This window comes from Falco cherrug, chromosome 9, assembly GCF_023634085.1.
Source record: "Falco cherrug isolate bFalChe1 chromosome 9, bFalChe1.pri, whole genome shotgun sequence".
NCBI lineage: Eukaryota > Metazoa > Chordata > Aves > Falconiformes > Falconidae > Falco > Falco cherrug.
The window spans coordinates 9,462,494-9,487,763 of record NC_073705.1 but is presented as its reverse complement, the minus strand read 5'-3'; the positions used below and the strand labels follow the sequence as shown (position 1 = coordinate 9,487,763).

General features: G+C 47.5%; 1 protein-coding gene across 3 annotated transcripts in view; it reads right to left on the bottom strand.

The window, feature by feature from the left end:
* The window catches only part of COL5A1 (collagen type V alpha 1 chain), a 160,401-nt gene that overhangs the window by 30,169 nt on the left and 104,962 nt on the right, over positions 1 to 25,270 (bottom strand). For all 3 annotated transcript variants that reach the window (XM_055720341.1, XM_055720342.1, XM_055720343.1), the window contains exons 21-37: positions 23,897 to 23,950; positions 22,648 to 22,692; positions 21,960 to 22,013; positions 21,287 to 21,331; positions 20,008 to 20,061; positions 17,591 to 17,635; positions 15,970 to 16,023; positions 13,904 to 13,948; positions 12,729 to 12,782; positions 10,954 to 11,061; positions 10,284 to 10,337; positions 8,881 to 8,934; positions 4,335 to 4,379; positions 3,951 to 4,004; positions 2,935 to 2,979; positions 1,821 to 1,874; positions 1,155 to 1,208 (exon numbers count right to left, since the gene is read on the bottom strand). In XM_055720341.1, coding sequence (XP_055576316.1) covers positions 1,155 to 1,208; positions 1,821 to 1,874; positions 2,935 to 2,979; positions 3,951 to 4,004; positions 4,335 to 4,379; positions 8,881 to 8,934; positions 10,284 to 10,337; positions 10,954 to 11,061; positions 12,729 to 12,782; positions 13,904 to 13,948; positions 15,970 to 16,023; positions 17,591 to 17,635; positions 20,008 to 20,061; positions 21,287 to 21,331; positions 21,960 to 22,013; positions 22,648 to 22,692; positions 23,897 to 23,950 — 918 coding nt within the window. The remainder of the gene's footprint in view (positions 1 to 1,154; positions 1,209 to 1,820; positions 1,875 to 2,934; positions 2,980 to 3,950; positions 4,005 to 4,334; positions 4,380 to 8,880; positions 8,935 to 10,283; positions 10,338 to 10,953; positions 11,062 to 12,728; positions 12,783 to 13,903; positions 13,949 to 15,969; positions 16,024 to 17,590; positions 17,636 to 20,007; positions 20,062 to 21,286; positions 21,332 to 21,959; positions 22,014 to 22,647; positions 22,693 to 23,896; positions 23,951 to 25,270) is intronic.

The following is a 25,270-nucleotide window of genomic DNA, read 5'->3' as shown; positions in this document are numbered from 1 at the left end:
AAAGCAGTACGTGTACAATAGCGAGGTACCTAAACAGCCAGGAGCCGCTCCCTGGGTTGCAGCAAGGGGTTATTGCTGGCAAGGGCTTAAGCAAAACTTGGTGAGGCCCTTGTGTGTAGCTCTGGCTAAAAGGCAGCGTCAGCAGAGATGCTGTTCTTACTTGGGTGCTAAGGCAGCAGCTGATACACAAACATGCTGCAGTAACCGGTGTGGACAGAAAAACTACAGCAAAACCATTGCGCTCCTCATTTTGGCCAGGAATTGCCTTTCTCCCAAAACAAGCATGGCCAAAACTGAGCTGTAACTCTTCTCTGCTGTGTAACAGTTCTTGGCATTGGCCACATGGTGCATCAAGAAGCAAAAAGCGTTTATTTCTCCCCATTGCAGGTTCCAGAAAAAATAAAACTGCCCCTAACCCAGCTGGGTGTGGAAAGCTGAGCTTGCAAAGGATGGAGCCCGTCTCACATGAAAAATCTCGGCTATCACAGCCCTAAAGTTACGTCTCTGGAATAGAGAGATGTAGAACCTGCATATCTCCAAAGGACAGAGTGGGAAAGCAAGCACGGACTCTGCCTGTAACGCTCCGAGGAGTGGAGGCACAGCCTTCCCCCTTGGGAGGGCAAAGGGGTGAGCGCTCTGGTGAGTCCTTGGGGTACAGAGCCTGGCTGAAGGAGCTGCTCAGAAATCCCCCCACAGCTTCTTCTCTACCTCCCAAAAGCAAGAGCCACACTAAGTGCTGGTTTGTGCTGGTGTTGACCCCAGCCAACATCCTCCCACCTCGCAAGGAGCTGCCTTCCTGCAGCAGCCATCACGGCAGAAACCCAGCTGCCTCCGATGCCGGTCACTGACATCGCTACATCTCTGCTCACATTTTCTCTACATGATACACATGTTGACCTCCCCAAACTACTAAAGGGATAGAGCTCAGAGAGGAGTTGGTGCGCAACCTCCACATAAATCATCATTAGACCGACCCGTCCTGCTCAGAAAAGGGTTGCTTCCCATAGACCATCCCGTGGAGCTGGAGAGACACAGACCTTCAGGGAAAGCAAACGTGTGGCCACATCTCCCCAGCTGCACAGAAAGGTTTAGAAAAAACAACCGGCAAGACGACTCAGGACTAATGATCTGCCCAGGATTTTTTGGCTACTTACAGTTTCTCCTCTCTGTCCGGGGTGACCAGGCAATCCATCCTTCCCAGGAGGACCCTACAGCAGAAAAACAGGGTGAGACGGATCATCACTAAGTGCTGTGATGTAAAACTATGTGTAGTAAAACTATGGTAAGGACTGAATCAAACCTGCTTGCATCCTTGCATTAGCCCCTATCCATTTTCAAAGTAAACCAGCGGTGCTCAGAACCCTAAAAAGATACAGCCCTTTCCCACACTTCTCCCAAGGAAAGATTTATCTCCCAGGTTCAGAGCAGGAGCGAGCTGTTCACCACAGGGAAGAACATCACTCCCAAAAGGTTTCTGAGGGCCCCCACCAGTGTATAATAATTGCAGACACAGAAATGTTGCTCTGTTGCGCTGTCCTCCCAGTATACAGAGGGAAAATAAAGAACAGAGCAACCATGAAAGATCCTAGTGATATTGAGTCATTAGGAAATGAGCATGTATAATCAGCTGCTGCAATTTACTTGGCTATTTAAAATCTTAAACTGTCGGGTTATTATCATGATGTCTCAGTAATGCCTTTTATTGGGTACGTCACCGCTTGTCAGAGGAGCAGCTAAGACTGAGCTGGCACAGGCAATCACAGCTGGATGGGAAAGACTTTATGTATTTCCTTGCATGTTCTAGAAAGAGAGTTACTTACAGGGGGGCCTTTTGGTCCAGGAAATCCAGTCGGTCCTTGAGGCCCTGGTGGTCCCTGGGATGCAAAACAAGCCAGAAAACACGGTTAAGGAAGCTGTAACACTTTACTATGAAATACTAGCTCTGTATGAACAGCAGATCGGCACAAAGGTACGGAAAGACAGCTACTTCTACCCCAAAGAAACACCCCAAAGTGCAAGAACTAGCTGCGTGAGACCATCCCTTGAAAAAAAAATGCATGGCAAGGTAAAAACCACCAGGCATGTTTAACCGAGTGGCCTGTCCAGCTGCATAAGGCACAGGCTAGCAACCTCTTTGTGCCTTTCTCTCCCAGTGCTAAGAAAAATATGTCTTTTCCCATCCCAGCTCAAGTGAGAGCACCTGGGAGCTACCAGCTCCTGCAGGAATGAAGGAGAGCCCAGTGGCTCCAGGGCCAGTGCTGTAAGGCAGCTGATGGTCTTCCGAGCGCTGCTTCCCTGGAACGGTGTCAGCAGCAGCTCCCCCTCGCCCCGTGGTCACAACCAGCAGATGCGAAGCAGGGACCGATTTCATACATTTCCTCCCTGGGCAATGTTGTAGAAAATTTACAAACAGTACAAAACCCAGGAGGGAAAAGAAAAAAAGTGGAAGTTGAGGCTAAAAGTCATTAAAGTCTTACTGTTTCAGTATTTTCCCCTTAGCATGCTGTAAGCAGCACGAGGTTCTAGGGGACCACCTCCTTCAGAAAACCTGGCTGTCGTCACAAAACCCATGGGTGACTCCTCTTTTCCCATGGAGCGATGCTTACCAAGACACCCAAGGTCCCATTCAAGCCTTCCTTGGAGAGCTCAGAAAGGACCTACGGACTGCAGGTGACCTGCGAGACCTCTCTTCACACAAGCACCTTCACCTTGGACTTTGAAATGGATTTTTTCTTTTTGCTGATGGAGGTATGCTAAGCTGCACTGTGGCTCCAGCAGGCTGCCCACCCCTCTCTGCCTGACAGGGTACTTGGTAGGATGCTCACTGCCAAAAAACCTTCATCACCATCTCAGTCCTGCAAACCCGCCTCATCTGCCATGTCAGACTAACGGGCTGGGACTGAGTCCTGCTTCAGCTCCACCAGTTGGTCTTACCCTTTCGCCAGGAGGACCAGGGGGGCCATCACCACCAGAGTTGCCCTTTTACGAATAAAGAAAACAACACACCATTAAAAATACATATATCAACATTGCAGCTGCTGTGCACAAAGACTTCAAATGGCACCAAGCCCACGATGACACCACACCCCACTGACTCCCCCAGTCCCTCTCTATTAATAATTCTGTATCAGGAGCAGCATCCAGTGACAAACAAGCAGCTGCTCGTTCCCCCCACATTGGTTAATAAAAATACAGGAGAGATAACGTCAGCGAGCTCAGGATATTTTCACCACATAATGGCCTCCCTCCGAGAGATAAATGCCGCTGCAAAGACGAGGTATTTATCAAAAATTCATGCCAACACAAAGCCAAGACATTTATTTTTTAAGCTGGCAGCATGGTGGTGACAACGTCTCACTACAAAAGCTTTGCTTCTATCATCTCTGGCGACTGATGGTCAGTTAATTGGTCTCTGGAGCAGGTACTGGAGCTGAGCGTGCCTCCAGATTGGCTGGCAGGAAAATACTTATTTTGCCCGGTGACCAATCGTGGGCCAACAGTGTGCATGTAAAGTGGCTAAGCAAGGTGCAAGGTTCTGGAGACCACCAGCAATACCTGTCCCTTCATCCATGGCACAGCTTAAGGCTGCTAAGGTGGTTCAAACGCTACTTAAACACCAAAAAATAGGGCTTAGGGGAAGTGTCAGTGGATTGTAGGGTTGTGCTGGTCCCTGATGGAGGGGTGCTCACTCCCCTGCTGGTTGCAATGGCCCTTAATTCATGCATGCACTTAACGTCCTGCTGAAACACGGGCCAACATATTTTTAGGACGTGTGCATACTTTATGGTTGGACTAGGAGCCATTTGGCTGGGTAACGAAGCTCAGGCGGGCTCAGCTTTCAAAATACGGTGAAGAAAGGAGAGAAGGGGAAATGGAGAGCAGTGAACCAGGTGGTCTCCTACGCCAACACTTTTTAGGACACAATGCCACTAGGCTTCCCAAAACCTTACCTTTGGGCCAGGTTTCCCAGTGCTTCCCCTAGGGCCTCTTTCCCCACGTGGACCCTTAATAAGACACAAAAGACGAGATTTTAGTTCTTGCTACCCACAGCACTTTGATCAGTCAAAGCACCCAAGTGCCTGAGCTGCACCAGGTCAATGAGTTGTCCCTCCAGCAGCAAGGGGATGACAGGAGCCTTCATCACTGATGCTGGATGGTGATGACTTTAAACCATATTCACTGGTGAGATCCAGCCCCAAATCCCTGCATCCCCTCTGCTCAGCTTTAACTGCAGAAGGCCAGATCCTTCCCAGTGAGGACACAAATCAGACTCCACTTTTCCCTGGCCTTAACAAGCTTTCAAAATGCAGAAGAACAAAGAAATGGACTGTTACCGTTGGACCGCGCTGCCCCCTTGGACCTGGTTTGCCAGGTGTTCCCTGGAATGAAAAAGAAATGAAGAGGAGTTAACGGCCAACATCGTAGGCTGAGCTCTCAGCAGGTGAACCCCAACGGAGCCTATTGCACACAAACTGCCCCCAAAACCTCACCCGTTCCCATTTGCAATGAAAAGGACAACAGCAGGTTTACTTTCATCTCCTGATTCTTCCATTTATTTTGATTTATAATGCTTGGGCAGGGCAGGACAGTAATCCCAAAGCCCAGACGACATCTACCATCTGACGGAAGGAAGCTCTTAAGAAAAAGTATCCCGAGCCCCTTAAAACACCACACAACTTTCAAAGACAAGGCCACCCCCTCGGACCATGCAGTCTCCTAAAAAGCCAGCCAAAATGCTATCCAGCTCTGCCACCAACACCCATAATCTCTTCTCCCACTGATCTCTGCTCATCAATTCACCCAGCTCCTGCTGTGGGGAAGGGCTGGTCCTCGCCCCAGCTGGGAGCATGGCAGGCTGGCTTACACCGACACACACACACACGTGTTGCAAGACCTGTGCTGTTAAATATTTAAGGAATGACAGCAGAAGAGTCGGATTCCTGCTCCAAGCAGTTATTTTATGCCACACAAGCCAATTAAGCTGCCCCACATATTTACAAATCTTTCTTCATCTCTGTGAACTTAGTGCTAAACAAGTAATTTAAGACATTGTTTTGCAGAAGCGACAAAGCAGCAGGCTCATGAGATCTGACAGATGCACTCAGCTCCCTGTAATGGGGGACTGTGATTAATCCTGACAGAAAAAAGACAGAGATGGCTGTGTCCTAAATCTGGCACTACGTTAAGCTCCATTACCCCGCGCCTAAAACAAAATGAATGGGCTAGAGCTTTCTCCCTAAAACCACTATTTTGCTGGTGTCAAGTTTCCAAAACCATTCCAACAGTTTTAACTTTCTTCCTTCGGACCTGCCGTCCACTATCGTTACCCATCACCTGTCAGAGGAAGAGAAAGACTTGCTTTCTATGTAAGGAACACAGAATGCTTAAAATATCACTTGCCATTTTCTGCCCCAAATCCATCATCTCACAATCCTGCCTTCTCGTATTTGGTGCTAATTAACCAGGCGAACATAAAACAGAAGCCAGAAAACTTTACAATCAACTTTCTTCAAGCTACTAAAATTAGTCCCGCTGAATCCTCCTTGTTCGGCGGTTCCATTTAATAATGCCTGCTGGCATACCTGTTTTTAATTAATTGCAAAAATCATTTTAAAGTATTCCAGCTGGTTTTCCTTTAGCTACAGGAGGCTAAATTCAGAGCAGGTGGAGAGGAGCGTGTGCCACCTCCCTGCAGGTAGCCCCACAACACTCCCTCCCTTCTTCCTCAATTCTATTTTTAAGCAAAATATTCCCCTGCTTATTGCTATCATTAATCATGCATACAGCACTGTGTACTGATGCAAGGAATTTATATAGCACGTAAATGTACACAGACCTATATTTTTCAAACAGGGATACCGAGGGAAAGGCATCTAAATTCAGATTATTTTCTAGGTACCCAAATAAATGGTCGGATTTTGGTACTTTGGTGCACTCCCTGCACCCCAGGCTCTGTCAGACTGGGCGAGCAGGGAGATCTATAACCCGGTGCTAATGACAGAGGTCTATTAGCTCTAAAAATAAGACCACTTATTCACATCTAACTATTGATTTTATGATCAGGTTTCGAAAACAGCCAAGCAAGCTCACCCGAGCTCACCTCTGGCTGTGGGCAGCTGGGTGAGAACGGGCACGGCGATGAGCATCCTCTCGCCAAAACCATCTTGATATTTAACAGGTCACACTTCTCTGAAAACTCAAAAATTCCTCCCACATTTTTGACTTTGTGAGCCCTTTCATGCAGCTGAACAGCCAGGAGCTGGGAGCTTTAGCACCGCAGGCTCTGCCAGCACCACAATTCTGCTGCCCATGCTCGTGCGGGCAGATCTGCTGGTGCTGCTCTTCTGCCTTCGGCTTTCACCCTTTTTTTTATTATTTAAGGACTTGGGAAGACTACTTATATTGCTGAAATAATGAGCTGGAAAGCATATTTCCATTCCTAGATGATGATGATTGTAAGAGAAACGTGTGATTCATATTATTCTGGACACATAAACAACTGCGTTGAACAGCATAATAGTAACACCATGTAAAAAGGAAAGACAAACAAATGATTTTTGGTTATTTCAGCTGCAAATTGGGTTACTCCACAATGCACTGGAAGAAGCAAATATTAGAAGCTCTCTTTCTTGATTATATGTGGACGTGTTCATAAAAATAGCAAATTTAGTGGTCTCAGGAGAAACTGGGGGGGATTTATCAAGTCTAACTCAATGAGGCTTCAATTAAGTTGATGGCCTCCGTTTGGGTTGGCGCGGTGTGATCCCAGCTCAGTCTATCATTCTGTATATAATTGCTTTCTACTTATTTTAAATCGGATACTTGGGAGTGGGGGAAAAAAACGATACCAAAACAGATACTGAAAACCACTATTTCTGCTATTCTTAAAACATTTTCAGGCTGGGCTCCTTTTACTAAATGAGACATTTGTCCATGAAAATCTCTCTCCCTCCTTCCCCCACCTCACACATACAAGTACACTGATAAAACAAGCGCAAGCTGCTGGATTGGGTGTAAAATGGCAGAAATAGTCCAATCACACATTGGAGAGAGAGAAAAAAATGAAATTACCCTAAAATAACCCAATATATTTCTCTTTGACAGAGGCGTGCCAGACCATGCTCCCTCTTAGGGGTTGGGGTGCCTTCCCCTGCTCCTCACACACAAAACCCCCTTCACTTCTCCTCAAATTCCTGTCTCCTTCCATTACACCAGCGGTTTGGGGACTGCTACAGCATGTTCTGGAGCCCGACCTGGCCCAGGAGAGGGACAGTGCCCACCAGGCACCTCTCAGCTCAGCAGCCAGTACAATATGGGCTTCTTGGCTTGAGATGCAAAACTCCCTTTTCAATTCCTAACCTGAAGATGTGTGGGGCATGCCAGCGGTGTAATTAAGTGTCCTCACTACCTCCTCCTATGAGCACAAACCTCATTTAGCATAAAAGGGAGCAAAGTGTTCCAAACTGTTAATTTTCTGTCTTTTCTCCTCTTATTGCTGCTTGGTCCTGAAAGTCGGGCCCCTTCCCAGCATGTCTGCTCCCTCCCTGGTCCCTTTCAGGCTGGACATTGCTAAAATTCAACCAGCCTAACCCTTGGGTTTTTTTCCAATCTCATAAACCACCAGCTCCCGGTACCCACTCTGCTCCCTGAAAGGTTTCGCATCCCAGCAGTCTGGCTCTCCATCCCACCAGAATAAAATTAGCAGATGGAGCAAACGGGATGCGGATGCTTGGAGATGCAAAGCAGCATGTCCCTGCCTCACCGATGCCCTGTTTTTAGACCACCAGAAAATCCAGCCCAAGGATTTTATTGCTGTATATTTGATAAGGCGGGTGGTAATTATAGGGCTACAGTGAATTCAAGGCTGTTGTGGCAGCTGCCTTATTCATGGCCTCCCTCCTCCCGCCCAGCCGGAGCAGAAGGAGGGGAGAAGATGCTGCATTTGTAGTTTAGAATGAAATAAAATTACACAGTGGGGAGGAAAAAAAAAAAAAAAAAAGAGGGGCGGATATAAACCAAATTTCAGTGGCATGATATTAATGCAGTGCAAAGTGATTTATGTTTTCTGGGCTCCTATCAAACACGTCTGTTAGAAGTCATTTGTATTTAAATGAGAGTAAAAAGGAAACTAATTCCACTCCCTCTCCTCACTCCCCCTTTTTGTCCCTGTGACCAGGGCTGGTGCAGAAAACAACTCTATGTTTGTACTCTTGAATTCAAGCACGTCTTCCACAAAATAATAAAAAAAAAATCACCAGTGTATTTAGACAATCCCTGCCTGGAAGCAAAGTTGGTGGAGGTAGGGTGGGAGGTAGAAGCAAGTCTGTGGGATGGAGCCCCCACATTTTAAGGGTGTTGATGAATTTAGAATAGCTCCACTTGTTAAAAGGATGAACTTGTGTCTTTTCAGCTACACGTTTTGAATCTCAAGTTAGGCTAAAGATGGTTCTTGCTGCGTCTGAACAGAATCACCCATCTCTAATAATTACTGTTAATTACAAAGCTCTTCGTGCCCTAAGCAAAGTCTGACAGCGCAGGACGGATTCAGGTTCAGAGAAACCTTTTAAAATATCTTGAGGGAAAAACTTCCAGCGTTTAATTGGAAAGCTGCTGTCTGCAGAGCTTACTGCTATTACCAGCATCCTCCTTTCCAACAGCCGGCATCGGGAGCCTACTGCCGATCCTGCACTCCCTGTGCCCGGGACTTCATCCTGGGATGCCAGCAGGTGGGATGACGCTCTTTGGGCAACCCCTTTGTGGAAAAGCAACCTGAGCATCACCCAGCAGCTGCCTGCAATGGAGCATCCCCCACGTCCTGCCCAAGGATCTTTCTTTGGACAGGAAAAAATGAGCAAAGCAGCTAGACATAGCGGCTCTTACCCGTGTGCCCTTCTCTCCATTAGCTCCTGGAAATCCTGGGAAGCCGATTGAGCCCTTGGGGAAAGAGCAAAGAGAGAAAGAGAGGTTCAAGACATTGAAAGGGGCAGCTCTGTGCACCCACACCGGCACCCGCCAGCCTGGAACAACCCCTAGCGAGTGCCTGCTGGCATCTACAGCTCCCAACATTTGTTTTGTTTTAAACCTCCTTTTAATAAAAATAAAACTGAAACCAGACCCAAAATGACCTCAGAGATGAACATTAATCCAAAAATAACAAAAAAACCCAACCAACCAAAAAAATCCCAACCCAAACAACAACAACAAAAAAACCCCAACAACCAAAAAAACAGGTCCACGCCTCATTAGGAGTCACTGCAAAGGCTCAAGCCCACGGTTCTACCTGGCGCCTGGGGAACAGGCAAGGCTTTTGTTTTTTAGCTCCTAAGTCACTACGTTGCACATGAAATTTTAACTCCTGGCTTGTTCCTTTCTGATGTGAGTGCCTGGAGAATAGCTGCTGCTGCTGCTTTTAAAATATAAATTAGTCAAAGAAATGCAAACCTCCTCCCGCCCCCCCCCCCCCCCCGATATAAAATGCAAATTAAAAAATAAACCATCAACACCACAACCAGGAAACAATCTCTTGCAGATAATTACGTCTCCAGTGTTAAACAAGCCTGCCTTTTTTCAAGCAATGAACATGAATAATAAAACATGATTCTAAAAAAAAAAAAAAAAAAAAAACCTTAACAAAAACAAGTTCCCAAGGCCTCCAGGGCATGTAAAAACTGGGCTGCAGCCTCAGTCTATATAGCTGAACTCAGAGCTTTAATTTAAAAGAACATTTGAAAATGGCCCAAATGAAGGTTGGTGCATAGCTAAGATGCAAAGGATGTTTGCAAATCTGCAAATGGCAGTTTTATTTTAATTTCAGGGAGACCCTGGTTCATTAGTTATTCTCCTTAATTAGTTAACACTAGTGCAGACCTTTGAAGACACAATACAAGGAGGACTGTTACGCCTATTAGTAGCATGGAAGCTCACATGGAGCCTATTTATAGCTGTCACCAAAGCTGTCCTGCATGCCCTTGGGGGCTGCAGCCCCTGTCCCCTGCATTCTTTCCCAGTGCTTTGCAGGACACTGAGGTGACACAGAACCAACCAGTCACCGATTGTCACCAGCTGAGGGCTGGGAGCTGTCGAGACCCATCTATATATTTGTCCTGCACGAGTGGGAAGGAGGGACCACGCAGGAACCATGCGGTAGGAAATACTACTGTTCCACATCGTCCCGTTAGCAGGGGCTGAGCCCTCTGCACAGCACCACCACCAGAGCAGGCCTGGTGGCCCTGAGCCCCCCAGCATACCCCACACCTCTCGAGGACAGATTCCAGCCGAGTTACCTTTGGACCCTGCCGGCCCGGGTAGCCGGGCAGTCCTGGCACACCGAGTTTTCCCTGAAACACAAATGAAAGGGCATTAGCATGGGCGAGAGAGACCTCGTGAGCAGCTTCAGGTTTGCACCTTGCAGAAAGGGGAGATGCAAAGTGCAGAGAAGTCAAGAGCAAAGCAGACCTGGTGCGGCTGGAACAAAGCCGTTAGGGCACTGCCATCATCCTCTGCCCACCCTGGGGGAAGCCCAGTGGGTGTGATGTGGAGTGAGCACTGTAAATGTGTAGGGACCTAGCAGGGAATGCTTATTTTTTGCCATTTTTTTTTTTTCAACTGGATGCACCCAGAAATTAAACTGGAGTCCACAATACTTTCAACTTCTCTATTTATTTCCTCTGGACTTTTTTTCAAGACATTGTGCCCAAGCAGATAACCCCAAAGAGACCGTCGTCTCAATGCACTCAAATCACATTGCTGCAGTAAAGCCATGTCCCCTGGGTCTCCTCTGGTCTTTGCATTGAACAAATCAGGCCAGCCTTCATCCCGCTGCTCCTCTTCATCCTTCTGCCCTAAAACTGCACACACTCCCCCTCCAGGCACTGCCCCAGCCACCCACCTGAGACACCCAGAAGTGGCTTTTACTGTAAAACAACCGTGGGCAGCTCCACCCTTGAGCCTCACCTTCTCTCCAGCAGGACCAAGAGGACCAGGATCTCCGTTGGGGCCAGAGCGACCTTTGGGACCTTCAGGACCATCCTCACCCCGGGGGCCAGGAGGCCCAATTTCCCCCTGTTAATCACAAGACAAGCGTTGACAAGGCAGGCAGGTCCCAAACCCCGCGTTTACTGACAGCACCACCCTCACGGCTGCAATCAGGTACTTCATGGAGCTGCAAATACAATTCTTGGAGAAAGCTGGTCTTCACCAAGAGGCTCAGGTAAGACTGCAAACTGTAAAGCGTTATTAGAACACCAAGCTTCCACTCACGCAGCCTGGCCATTATCTCCAACAACAGCCGTCTTTTCCTGCAGCCCAATTATCCCATCTGCATGCAGCACCTCTCCACCGAAGCAGCCTTCATTAGCTCTGATTGCAAGGCACCCTTTTACCCACCCCCGGGTTCCCAAATTGCAGTTTGATGTGCAAGCAAGCCCTGGGAAGTGTTTAATTGAGAGTTGAACCAGACAACGGGAAAAGAAAGACCATGCTGGAGCTCTTGTACTGAAAATCATTAGGAAATCCGAGAGCAGAGGGGACCGAGCTATTAATGTGAATTGTTTGACACTGCAGACTTTGGCACAAAACCCAACAGTTACCATTTTGTCACACAGGGTAACAGGAGATGCTGCCATGCTGGGAACACAGGCAGCCGCCTTCTTGCTCACCAGAAGCTGGGTGGATGCAGATTTATCTGCGAGGCACTCAAGCATCCCTTGTCCTTTCATTGCTCATAAAGCAGAAAGAGTTTGATGGTGGGAACTGGTGTCGCGAGCTTTGTTTGAAGGAGCTTATGTCTATCTGCATTTGGTTGGGACAAGAGTCACCTCCCTGAGATGCCACCTTCAGTCCTTCTTTAGCAGGAAGTGGGGGCTGGGGAAGCTTTCTGTTGTTTTAACTGTTCAATTGCACAATTAAACACCAGACATGGAGGATTTGATGTCTACTTTCAGAAGCCTTCATGGAAGGCACTAATTTCTCCTTTAAACGTGGGGATGAATGAAGGCAGACCTCTTGTGATCCCTGGGAGAGCTTCAGAGCTCGAGGGGACACCAAGCCCCAGGCGATGCAGCAGTCAGATGAAGAGGGGGGACAAGAACAGCCCCTTGTCCCCAGGGGCTGTCTGTGAAGATGGGCAGACAAGCTGCAAAGCCCTGTGCTGCTGCCGCTGCCTGCATCCAAGCGTGATTTGGGGTTTCTGGTGGTCTGTGTGTTCCACTCATTTTAAAAGCTTTTACAACCAGGCAATGTGCCCTGCTGCTACAGATACAAGCCTAATGCGACACTCCACCCCTGGCATTTTTCACAGTGCTGCTGTGGTTTCTATTAAAGTCTGCTCCCAGTAACTTTACACTTCTCGTTGATGGTATGGAATCACATTAGGCACGGCAAATAAAGATGCCTACCAGACCCTAGCTGTAATATTATGAGGGGAAAAGAGATACTGAAAATAAATATGTGATACAGCTGGATCATGCAGTATTCCTAGCTGTCAAACCTCACGGCAGGGCCCTCTATCTATTATTACTCAGTTTTATTTTACCTTCAAGGTGGAATTAGCAAATCCAGGGATTTACAACATGAACATGAAATTCCTGCGTTCCTGCCTGGAGGTCAGACACGCCAGAAGGACTCTGACAGGAGCCCACCTCACTGCTCCCCCCAAGCTGTGTTTGCAGGGTAACACACAGGCTTGAAAGGCAAAGCAGCACAAGATCACATCGGTCATAGACTCTTACCCGGTCTCCTTTGATTCCCATATCGCCTTTGAAGCCAGGGAAGCCATCTTCACCCTAAATAACAGAGGGGAAAAAACAGACAAGGTGTACAGATGGAAAAAAAGAAAAATGGCTTCTCTAGTCTCAGTGTATGGCCCCTGCCCAGGATGACAAGATTAGATTCCCACGTTGCCCATCACATTGGCTCCTGTAAGCCTTTGGCATGCAGAAATGGGCATGGAAACCCAGCCAGGCTGCAACTGCCAAGGTCCCCTAGGGACCACAGCAAGTATTCCCTACATCCCATCTTGGCTGCAAGTCAAGATCACAAATCTGGCCCCATATGAATAACAATACCTTGCCAGTACTGGGAACCAATTATTTCTGAAGTACAACTGGTTTTATTTTCACGGAGGATGTTTTACACCACGCTTCGAGGCAACCTCTAGGACAGTGGCAATATTTCTTTCAGCCAAGAAGGTTTAATTGCAGAGCTCAAATCAATAATGTATTTCCATCCTACAGCAAATCTCTCATAGGCAATGAAGACACAGTTCCCAGAAAGACTTTTAAAGTTTGGAAGGTCCCTGCCAGGATCCCCTAGCTGAAATTGCTGGCTTTGCTGCTGAATTGCTGGAGGCAGGAATGAAAGCACATGGATCTGCTTATGGGACTGGGCGAGATTTTTCTACACCTCCTGCTCTTCCTCTGGGAGAAACCAATTGCATCTTTGAAACATGCTGAGACAGACCGTGTTGCCTTTCTTATTGACCTGGGTTTTACAAGCTGCTCTGATGACCAGGCTGGGCAGCATACCCCAGCTGTAAGGCACCACAAACCCTTCACAGCTCCACTGAATCACCTGAGCTGCCAATTTTGTCAGGAGGAAATCATCTCAGTGCTGGACCCTGAGCCATCAGTAACGGCTGGCCCCAGCAAACAGCTCAACACCTGAGCATGTCACTGAGGCTCAGTTACTCCAAGCCAAGATGTGGTAGAACATCACAGCAAGTACCCAGCCTGCACCCACTCCAAAAACAATGAGTTACCAGTCCTTTGGGTGCTCATCCCCCCTGCTTGTCCAAGGGAAACCCTCTGTGCAGAGGAAAACGTCACGTGGAGCATCCTGAGGGACCAGTCTGCAAAAATGCTCAGAGGCTGCAGAAGAATCAATCCAAATGTGCGTGTTAACTCACCTTTTCACCTTTGGTGCCCTTCAATCCACGAACACCATCTGCTCCCTTGCAGGATAAAAAACAAGACGTTACAAGGACACAGGTAAGCTTAAGAGGGAAGAATCACTACTTATGGTGATTTTTGCTTCCTCCAATGTTGGCAATGGTATCTCTGTGAACTGTGATGTTCCTAAACATATTGCTAATCAAATATCAGCCACCAATCTGGCTTTTGGGTCACCAGACAGCACCTTATAGTCACAGACCTCTGCTGATTTGATTTGGCAGGTGGGGTTGGTGGTCTCGGCCCATTCCCTGCCGAGGAGTTAAGCTTCCAGGGTAAAACTCACTATGAAAAGTTTTGCTGCATGTATCTTCCCAAAAAACATTTCCACAAATGCCTTGCCAGCACACTGAGCTCACTTGAGTATTGACAGAAAAACCAGTGCTCAATCTGTGTCTGGACACTTGGGAAGTAAATCCATATTAAAATATCTGAGCACATGGCCAGAGATTCCCCTGCTGCTCTCCAGTGGGTAGCAGCATTGCATCTAACACCCCTAAAGGTTAAGTTTGGCTCTTTTTTACCATGGTTTTCATCTCTGTGCATGCACTACCTTATTTAAAGTACATTTAGGCACCAAAAAGCAAAAAAAAACCCAAACAAAAAAACAAGTAACATGACTGGTGTTATGCACTTGTGACATGGTGCAGAAGCTCTCCAAAGCTTCAACAAGGCAATCAGTCCATGGTGGGTGCTGAGTGTGGTCAGGATCTGTCCCCTGCTACAACATCAGCCCATACCTGTTGGGGACCCCCATGCTTCCCATCAATCCTGCCTCTTGGGATAAATCACCTTCAGGTATTTACATCAGGTGTACCGTGCAATGCGACTCTCAGAATAAATAACGAAGCTTTTATTTTGAGGAATAATATTTCGCTTGGGGTATTTTAAAATTTTTATTCCCTTCAGCATGTCAAGAAAAAGTTTAATTAAAGTACATGAAAATTTGTGCAGCAGGACTGGGTTCTGGTAAGTGAGGCAAGATCTAAAAGTTATTTATAACTGCAAACGCAATGAGACACTTTTTTTTTTCCAAACTGGAGGCTTGTGCAGTGAATAGAACACTGCTTGTAAGAAGCAAAACCTTGTCTGTATGCACTACAGGTTTGGTGCACGACACGCTTTCTCTCTATCACTCTAATGTGGAACAGTTCCGCTTTAGTGGTAAACACAACAGCAAACCACCCCTAATGGACCACTACATCTCAGTCTGCAACCTTGCAAGAAATGAGATGGAAGCTTGCTTTGGCTAAATACATCCCCCTTAAATTTTGAAGGCAGAACAGCCCATGGGCTTCTGCTGTTGAAAAAAAAAATAAATGTACAAAGGGGCTTAAGAGGGCTTAACTTCACCTGTAGTCAGTCCCCAGGCGGTGTTTGTACCTGCTAGCACAGATCCCTGCAGATTCATTGGACCTTTGAGATGCAGGATGCATCTGCACCTGAATTAATACATCTTGATGGGCATAATAGCCACAGCTGAATAGGGAAAAACATACCCACCGCCGCCTTATCAGCATGCAAGCGCTGCAGGCAGCGGGAACGAGGGAAGAACTGGAATTCAATCTAGTGAAAAAGCACACTGCTGAGACACCTCAGCTTCTTCTGACAAGATTTTGGATCAGAGGCATGAAAAGCTTGCTTTGTTTTAATAATAGGCTATTTTTTTTTAAATTAACAAGCCTTGTTAAACTCTTCACATTCTGGCTGAGATTTACTTTGGTTGTAAACTGGGAACTGTTGGAATGGGACAGACAATGTTCACGAAAAATTAAAAGACAAATCTCTCCAAAGCGCTGAACGATGCTAGGGGTTATTGGAGAGCAGGGGACTTGCAATCCTCATTGCCTGAGAGAAGACCCTGGACCAAGGCTCGCTTGAGCAGTACAGTTGGTCACTGAGGTGTCCCTAAATTGCCCTGGTAGGACATCTGCACCCACTGGCAGTGTCCACCTCCAGCACAAGCTGGAGAACTCCAGTGAAACAAGCAACACCGCGGACACTGTCTCTGTGTCCTCCTTACCTTGACTCCGCGTGGTCCTGGATAACCGATGGGGCCCTGAGGACCTGGTGGACCCTGGGGCGAAAAAACACATGCGAACAAGAAAAACACATCAAAATTCAACGTGAAGGTGCATCTATAAGGAAAGCGCGTGGAAAACAAATATCCCAGCCATCTGGCTGCTTCAGACTGGGTGGAAATGGTAGCGGCCACCTGAAAATAGCTCAAAATAGCACAGAGAGTGACAGGAACATCACCTTGAGCAGGTACACCGGGCTGAGCAGATGGCAAAGATCGGTATAATAGGAAAGGAGGATGAGAGAGTCAGGACAGCAATGGTTCCTTAGAGAGGGGATTTATACATAAGGCTGACAATTTGCCTCTTGGATTAAAGAAAATGAGTTCTCTGAAAGAAGAAGAACATGTCCAGCTGTCTTCCCCCTTCCAAACCATCCTGGTTTTGCAGTAACGCAACAGAGCTTGTGAGGACGATGATCACAGAGAGGAGTTATTGCTTGAGGCACCAGTCTCGGGGTGATGTCCTTTGGCCTCAGCTATGTGGGGGAGGTGACACTTATGAAGCTTCTTTCTGACACCGAAAGCTGCAAATCCCCAGGGACAGCAATGAGCTGTGCTAGACACGGTGCCCAACATGCCCTGCAAAAACTCTCCTTCCCACCCTCGCTGCCATGCTTTCTTATACCTGCAAATAAATCATGTTCTTTATTGAACCCAGTTGGCTTTTATTTTGCTCAACTCCCTAAAACAAACACCCTTCCAACTTCTCCCAGACTGAGACAGCCCATTTTTTCCAGCCTGACAGCCAGACGGAGCTGACGGATCCACCAGCATCCCAGTCCTCGTGCGAATGTTGGCTGGAGGAGACCTGCAGCACCAGTGCCGCTACAAAATCACTTTCCTGACATTTGCTAAATGCCTGCCAGCCCAGGGAGCACTGGCACAACCACTTAATTGGCTTCTCATATTCTGCAGGGGCTAACGAATGAATTTTCAGCCTGGTGTGACACCAGCCAGACAAACGGCTGCGGCTGAGAGCTGGGCTCTGTGCAGCGCCTGAGCAAGGCTCGAGCCGACGTCCATCAAAGCAGGCTGCGCTCTAATCAAAGACTTTTGACAAATGTAACGTTTTTTCAACTGAATGGGACGCAGTGGGAATGCAGATGGTAAATCTCCCGGACAGACAGACGACTGTATAATTCAAGGACTCTAGCCTCCAGCAATATTCTCAAATATATTGTTAAAGAGGGACTTTGAGGTGGAGGAGGAAGAAAAAGAAAGACCAGGAAATACAAAAAGAGTTATTTTCTGCATTCCTTCTGCCACGAAGGGTACTTATTTGTGTCTGATTAAGGGAAGGCTTCCCTTCGCAGCTTCAGTTTTTGTGCTGCTTGCCAGGAAAGCTGGGAGGACTTGAGAAAAGACCAGCCCAAGCCCCAGAAGACACTCTCAAGCAGACGCAAGCTGGGCTCAGCTTTCAAATTTCATCAGGGTTTGCTTCTTACCACTTCCACTGCCCCACATCCCCTGGCTGCCCGGCCGTCCCCAGCGCCCATGCAGATCTGTCCCATCCAGCTACCGTGACCTTCCCCTTCGCAGACACGGGGACCTTCTCGACACCTACCTGACTGCCCTTCTCTCCAGGAGGACCTTCTTTGCCAGGGTGACCCTATTAATACAAGAGACAAAGAGAATAGGAAAATGGGTTTAGCACACATCTAATCCTTCTGAAGCCAACAAGCTCACTCAGGCAGCTACAATTTATCTGTAGGAGAACATCTGCTCCCCGGGAAGCTCTTACTGATATAAGCAGCCCCCCCCCCCCCCAAGCCAGCTTGCAAGAGTAAGTTTTCCCCCAAAGGAAGAGAGGAGCATTTGGGTCCTTGGTGGTATTCTACCTGGTTATTTATCCTTTTACTCTTCACGACCTTTCAGCAGAGAGGCACAAACCATTTTGCAATATTCCTCACGTATTAGAACAACCTCCGTGAGTTGAGCAGAAAGCCGCATATAAATTTTGCAGATAGGAAAACAGGTAAAATTTACTCCATGTGTGAGCAAACTTGTGAAGGTCACAAGATGCTCAGACTGGTCGGATCCCCTCATTAATTTCCTAATTCCTAGAGTCCATTACAAGATCCCATGACAAATGCTGAGCTAACCCGCATCCCTGCTAGACGGCGGCTGGCTGGATGCTGGCCAGCATTCCTCCTGGGATTTGATGCTGAATAACTCAACATCCAAGAGTTTCCAACATTCTTATTCACAGCCTTTAGAAGTCTTTTGCTGTAGATGCAGTCAGTAGAAAATAAAGGTGTGAATTGCCTCAGATAGAGCTGGAAGGATTAGTGAGAAAAGGGGGAAATCCATGAAAGTATTTTTTAGCGTTGATTTCTCTGCTGTCAGAACCAAAATGGAGCCAGGTTGGAAGATGACTCTTTAGGTGGCAATGCCTATATAAAAGGAATAAGCCCCTGCAAAGGCACTCACTGCACACCCAGGGACCTTTTGTTTTGTAAGGAAGACGAAAGCACATCCAGCTGCTCTAAAGCCACCAAGACCTTCTGCGCTCAATGGTTTCTTTACTTACGAACTCTCCTCTAAATACACAAAAAGCTTTCTACCAATATAACAAGGAAAAGCTTATGAGCATTTTCCATCATCAGTCTTCAGAAGGGGAATGTCAGGCAAGCCAGATTTCAATAAACAAGCTGGCTTAATAAAGAAACAAAACGACAGCTGTCATTTTTACATCAACGCAATGTAGGAGGAAGATGCAATCTGAGTTTGTCCTGTGAGATTAAACGGCACCAAGAGCATCAGTGCACAAAAGGAGTCCTATAACCGTGCTTGCCTTCAGCTCCTGCTATCTCCCTGCACCCTGAGGGAGGCAAAATGGAAGAGCAGCAAGATTTCAAAAGCCTTTGTCCGCTCTGCACTAAATCATCACTATTTTCAAAATGCCCATCTCCATTACGGCTACTAAAATAAAAAACTGAGGAGCAATTTGGTTGGCTTTCACAGCGAAATACTTCAGGGATTTTCAGGTATCTTCCAAGACCAGTTTCTATAAAGAGAATACGCGTGGGGTGTTTGTCCTTGGAAAGAGTGACCTGTATGTTTACAAACCTACAAACTGCATGCTACATGGCTACCTGCAGCAAGGGACCTGTGCCCAGGCACAACCACCTGTGCTCGGCTTGCAGGTCTTATACATCCTTCAGTCTGCATAAAAATAGACCTGGCATCTTCTCCAGCTGATCTTCCCTGGAGGCTGCTGCAGGACTTTCACATCAAAAGCTACAGCTTTAGAGATGTTCTGGGCTTTGCTTTAGTTGCTCTGTTGACTCAGCTAACAATTGTATGAATGTTCAAAATGCCCTCTGTAGGAATGATAATCCAAGGGTGGGAAATGTGATTTAATTATTTTTATTTTTTTTTTTGCCATGCTCTGCATTTGGATTAGTGGAATGTAACTATTTCACATTTGTCATTCTTAAAACCAGGTGCCTCTGAGGTGTGTAAAAATGAGATCAGGTTTAAAGGCCAGAGATTTTTAAGCCCAATTTCTAGAGGAAGGAGCAAATTATGTTTAAAGTAGGCTTAGGAAGAATGCACAAGAATACAACATTGACATGCAATTTCAGCCTGTGCTTATCACTGTTCTGCAGCAGTGCCCAGCAGCCCTGAGCGAGACAAGGACCACCCAGAGCGGGTGCTGCGGTTCACACAAACACACACATGGAGGAGACCATCCCGACCTTGGTGAGTTGCCAACCCATGTCAAACAGAGAGGAGAGACAGGAGGAGGGGAAAGAGAGGCCTGAAGAGATGGTGAGAAGCACCCAGCACTGTGCTGCGAGGCTGAGCAAAGCTTGGAGCAGGGACAGGGCTTCTCAAAGCCGTCAGCCCAGCCACAACGCAGGCAGGGTGAGCCTGACCTTTGCTGCACAAGCCCTTGGTGCACCCCAGGGTGGATGGGTGCAGGATGAGGCCCTGCAGCCCTGATGCTGAGCAGAGACCCAGGAGATAACAACTTACCGGAGGACCATCTGCACCAGGCATGCCAGGAAGACCAGGTTTGCCCAGCGGCCCCTAAAAACAAACAGAAAATCACCAGCTGCAATGGTCAGAGCCTCCAGAGCATCAGCGGACGGGGCTTTTCCAGACATGCCTTGTGATTTTCCTAGGTGTGAAAGGCTGCAGCGAGGTGAGTCTGATCAAAAAGCTGCCGTGACTGGTAGGGAGTCTGCTTATTTCTGTGGGCAGAGTTGTTCCCACATCCTGGGAAACCGCGGCGTTAGTGCCAGCACCTCACGCATACAGGCCCAACAGAGCAAAGCGAGCTCAAAGGGAGACTCTGGGTCATGAGGCACCCAGGTGCCATCCTGCCACAAGGGCACGGTGCTGCACAGGTGGCTGGGGACAAGTCGGAGGACACCAAACGACGGGGCTCACTGGACCAAGAAATGCCCATTCTTTGGTGCCCCATGGCAAGGCGATTAACTGGCAAAGGAAGAGCGGAGCTGCCCCAACCGACTGCGCTTGCCGCTTTAACGCCGCTCAATGATTACCTTTTTAATTAAGCAACCCCCTGCTTTCTCACACCACCGAGGAGTGCTGCCGCTGTTGCAAGTGTGTGACTCAGCACTGAAACCCAAGTGCCCTTTTTCTGGCAGAACTGTTAACGTGCTCCTTCACAGGAGAATGATTGATGCTTCGAGTCCACCCCACGCTGCCCACACAGGCAGGGGGTTCTCCTGGTGCACACACCGGGACACACGCTCTGTCTCTACTCAACGGGAGCTGAGCAAACACTCGGAGAACTGCTACTCTGTAGGCAAACCCTTTCCCCTTGTTTAAATCCTGATGGTCCCAGGGCTGCCTGGGGGAACCGAGGCCAGCATTGACCCCACCACGTCAACAGCAGAGGAAAATCAGAGAGAGCTGGCGCAGGCGGGGAGGAGGCAGAGGATCTCGGCTGAGCCAGCCAAACCCACGGGGCTCTTCCCATTACCATCCCGCTCAGAATTCCAGGCATTTAGCCACAGAAGAAGACAATTTTCAATCCTCTCCTGTTTTACCATAGGCTGCCTTCAAAATGTTTCTTTTAAGAGGGGAAATGAATGCAAATATTATGAATTAGAGGTAAACCGTGCTTTCTTGTCTCTCTTCTGTCTGGAATGAGAGGCATTAGACTTTCATAGACACGGCTGCAAACAGATGTTGTACATGGGGCAAAGGAGGAGCCTGAAGTAGGAGCAAATGCATATCAATGGCAACAGTTGTCTTAAGTCAGAGCTGCAGCATTTAAACGTACTTTCTCTCCTGGGGGACCAATAGCGCCTTGTGGACCTGGAAGACCCTGCAAAAAGAAAAAAAACCCAAACAACTAGGGTCATTAAGGAACAAGTTATCCCTTCCAAATGCATTTTGGCAGTGCCTCAGCTGAGCATCATTCTAGTGCCTGCAAAGGCTGGGGACTTCCCCAGCTCCATTCATTCTCAAAATGTCTCGCAATAGGTGATAAAATTTTGGTTTTGCATGGCATGCCTCCTCTGGAGGGCTGCACCGCTCGGCCATGTGCAGCCAGGCTCATCCCCAGGATGGAAACAGAGATGCTCAGAGGAGTGAGACTTGCTGAGATCCGTGGAGAAGGCTGACAGCAAGGCTTGGACATCTGTATTACCCACCTGGCTCCAGAGCAACTGGATCGTGGGGTGCTAAAAAACAGACATAAGCCCACAAGATGTGGCTCAGACACAGAGACTGCTTGGACCTGGGTTTGGCTTTGTATCATGGCAGCAAAAGCCAGGTGAGAACTGGGGGATCTGAAACCAGGAGCATTTTCATGAAGACTTTGGGCCAGGAGGAATTGTCAAGCCAGTTCCCAGCAAATCCCCTCATTGCTGGTCCTGTCTGGTGGGGGAGCAAAGCCCATTCAAAACCATCATTCCTTCTTCCTACTGATGGCAAAGGAGTCTTCCTCTTACCTGAGCACCTGGGTTACCCTGCTGTCCTGGGGGACCTGGCTCACCTTGAGGACCCTGCGAGGAGACAAGGGCAGAGCTGAAGGCAGGAAAGGGGAGAGCAGAGCTGGTGCTTCCTCAGGTACCACAGCTTCTGCACTCCGCACAGCCCCACGCCCCCCTGCAGCATCTTGACACCCTCTCTAACACATCACCAGTAACCAAGAGCTCCTGGGAATGGGAAACAGCTTCTCTCCACAATGGGAGGGGTGAAGTTATTTCAGGACACACACATTTCTCTGCATGGACATGCAGCCCAACTGAGCTGAGCAGGGCTCTGACACTACCCGCTTTTGCGCTGGCTCTTCTGCAGGGAGTCCATTTTATCCCATTAGTACCAAGTATGAGCACATCATAAAGATTTCTTTTTTTCCTTTCAGTTAAATTACTATATTCTGATATTCATTACAACAACACACATCTCGATGAAAATGTTTGATCTTTCATGGGGAAATAATGTGTAATTCCATCAGAAATTATAATAAATTAACATCCATTTGCTGTAGGAAGATATTCTCTGTGGTTTTCACAGGCTCTGATAGGAATCCAGACCAGGTGAAAAAGCAATTAGCAAATCTAATTTAATCGAGTACATTTTACATTTCCCTCTATAGAATATCCAAACTGTCTAAAATTTGCAGTGAAAACTTACCACATTCCCCTTGGGACCTGTTTGTCCATCCATACCAGCCACACCCTGAGAAAGGATTTAAAAAAACAGCACTAAGAAAGTATCTCTTTATTTTGCACCATGAATGCAGAGAAATTACCATAAAAATAACAAAACATCAGGAGGCCTTCTGGACTGCGTGGAAAGGGAGCAATTTTCTAAAGGTGTTTGCTAAAGCAGCCAATTTCACAAATCCAGTTTACACTTTTAAAAGTCATTTCAGTGTTTTCCTCACCAGTTTAACCTGCCCGTGAGGTAGAATCAGCGCCAGGTCGAGCAAATCCCGGCTAAGTACCACAGCCGGATTACCTCCAACAGCAAGCAGGCATGGGGTAGCAAATAAAGACGAAAAACGGGAACAGGACAACAACAAATGAGAAACGTCTCCGCTCGGATGCAAGCGCATCATTCAGCAAGGCAGCGTTGAAGGCAACGGGGCTGCGCTGCCTTGTGGCAAAACGGACGGCAACTGGGGTCAAACACTCCCTGAGCATCTTCATTAAGGGAGTAACATGGGCAAGTGGAGATGTCCCGCTGGGGGTTCCCCTGCCACCATTTTGCTCTGGGGCAGGGGGAGGTACTGGGGTGTAACATCACGCTCGTGAGAGATGAGACAGTTTTGGAGCAGGTCCTGAACCCTCATTAAAGTTCAGCAGGACTAGGAGCTCAAAGCAAAGATGTCTTTGTATCCCAGGGGGGTTAAGGGCTTCACCACGCTCACCACCACACGCTGACTGCCTTAGCTCTAGCAGCAGCCCAGGTTTTGGGTTTTAAGTTCTGGGACTTCAGCAAGGTGCAGTGATTTATGGAGAGAGCCCCTGCATCAGCACTTCCAGCAGTGCACGGCAGATGAGGTGACTGTCTCACGAATTAAAACCGGCATGTTCCTTCCTTGGCTTTCACCCGAAATATGAACAAACTGCTTTAAAGTCTCACCAGCCCTCAGGCAAAAGCTAATAGCAAAGTCACTGTGTTAATAACTCTCATTCTTCCCTTTCAGCCTGAGCGAAGCATTAATATTTACTCAGGTGGGCCAAATCTTCAGCTGCCGTAAATGAATGTGATGCCACTGAAAATGGGGGAGAATATGGACTTTGAGCCATCACTTTTTTTTAATACCACTTTTTTTCATTACACAGATGTATAAAAATATGCAGCTGTATTATCTGCTTGGATGACTAATGGGGACAGGGCATTTTGCTCGGAAGGCTCAGCAGCCCTGGGAACTCACCGGTGGCCCCGGGGGTCCAGGCGGCCCCTTCGGTCCCAATAGTCCTCGGGGTCCCTGTTGGGGGAAACAAACGGGGTTAATGGTCTCAGTGCCCTGCCACAAGCGTGGATCAGGGGAAGCTTGTGCACGGCTGAGCATCGCACTGCCCGGGGAAGCATCAGGGCTGGCATGGCAGTGACCTTCCTGGTTTTGCGGTAACAGCAACTTTCTCGGTTTACAAACCAGTAGAAGAAATCCTGTGGGCGCATATTCTTGGATTATAAATATAAGTAATATAGGCACAGACATTTATCCTTTGGATTGGAAGAAAGCCCACTTAAACCATTTTTTTTTTATTTTATTAATTTAATCATATTCCTGGATTACCCTGTAATGCACACGACGTAAAACACTTTGCAGCCAGTTCATTCTAGCTGGGGAGTTTTACGAAGAATGACGTGATACTGCTAATGGATCATTAGGGTTAGCATTTCAAAACCTCTCCAGATTTAATTTTTATCATTGACAATCTATACAATTCAGCAAGGCTGGAAAAGGTTTTCAGCCTGCAGCATAAATGTACGTTTTCAAAGGCAGTTGGTTCTTGAACCTTAAGCAGTCAGGACTCCTGGTATCATGGTGTTTTCTTTCCATTTCTAGCTTTCTTTGCAGATTTAACCTCGCATCATCTTCAGGCAAATTGGTAGGGTTGGAGCATCACATTGAATAAGCAGAGACATGGCAGGAGAATTGTATTCACTCTAGAGCAAGCTTTGCAAATCACACCCCTGCACCTCTTCTATCTGGAGCCCTCAGGTGGGTTTGTAGTAAAAGGAAAGGGATGGGGTCTTGTGTGTACTCAGCTGCAGATCTCAAAGCTCACCTTTTAAACGCAGGCCCTTTCTTAAATTAGGGAGAGTTCTCTGAAGTAGGAGAACTCTGGGTATTGACAGGGATGGTGCTCATTCACTGCCATGGAGGAAAATCGTTCTTGATTGATGGGCAGTTTTATCTGTCTGCCCAAATATTATAGATCCCCTGTTTTATTATGCAGAGGGGACAGAGGAATTAAAACTAAATGTTACAGGATAAAAGAGCAGGCATTAAGGAAGTATCTGATCTTGGAGACTGCAGGGATTTTGATTCTGCAAAAAACACAGTTTGCAGCAAAAAATAGATGCGTCGACCAAGTAGTCTGTCCCAGTCCCCTGAGACCTTCCTGGGCTAACGCCTCACATGCTGAGTCCCAGCAGAGCAGAAACTCGGCTTGTACCAGCTGACAATGGGAAATGGAAGGAAACAGAACAGGATGAAGAAAAACAAATTTTGTAAGGCCCACCACTAGTTTCAGTTACCACTCAATTTGGAAAGATCCTCTTTTGGCTCAGGGCAGAG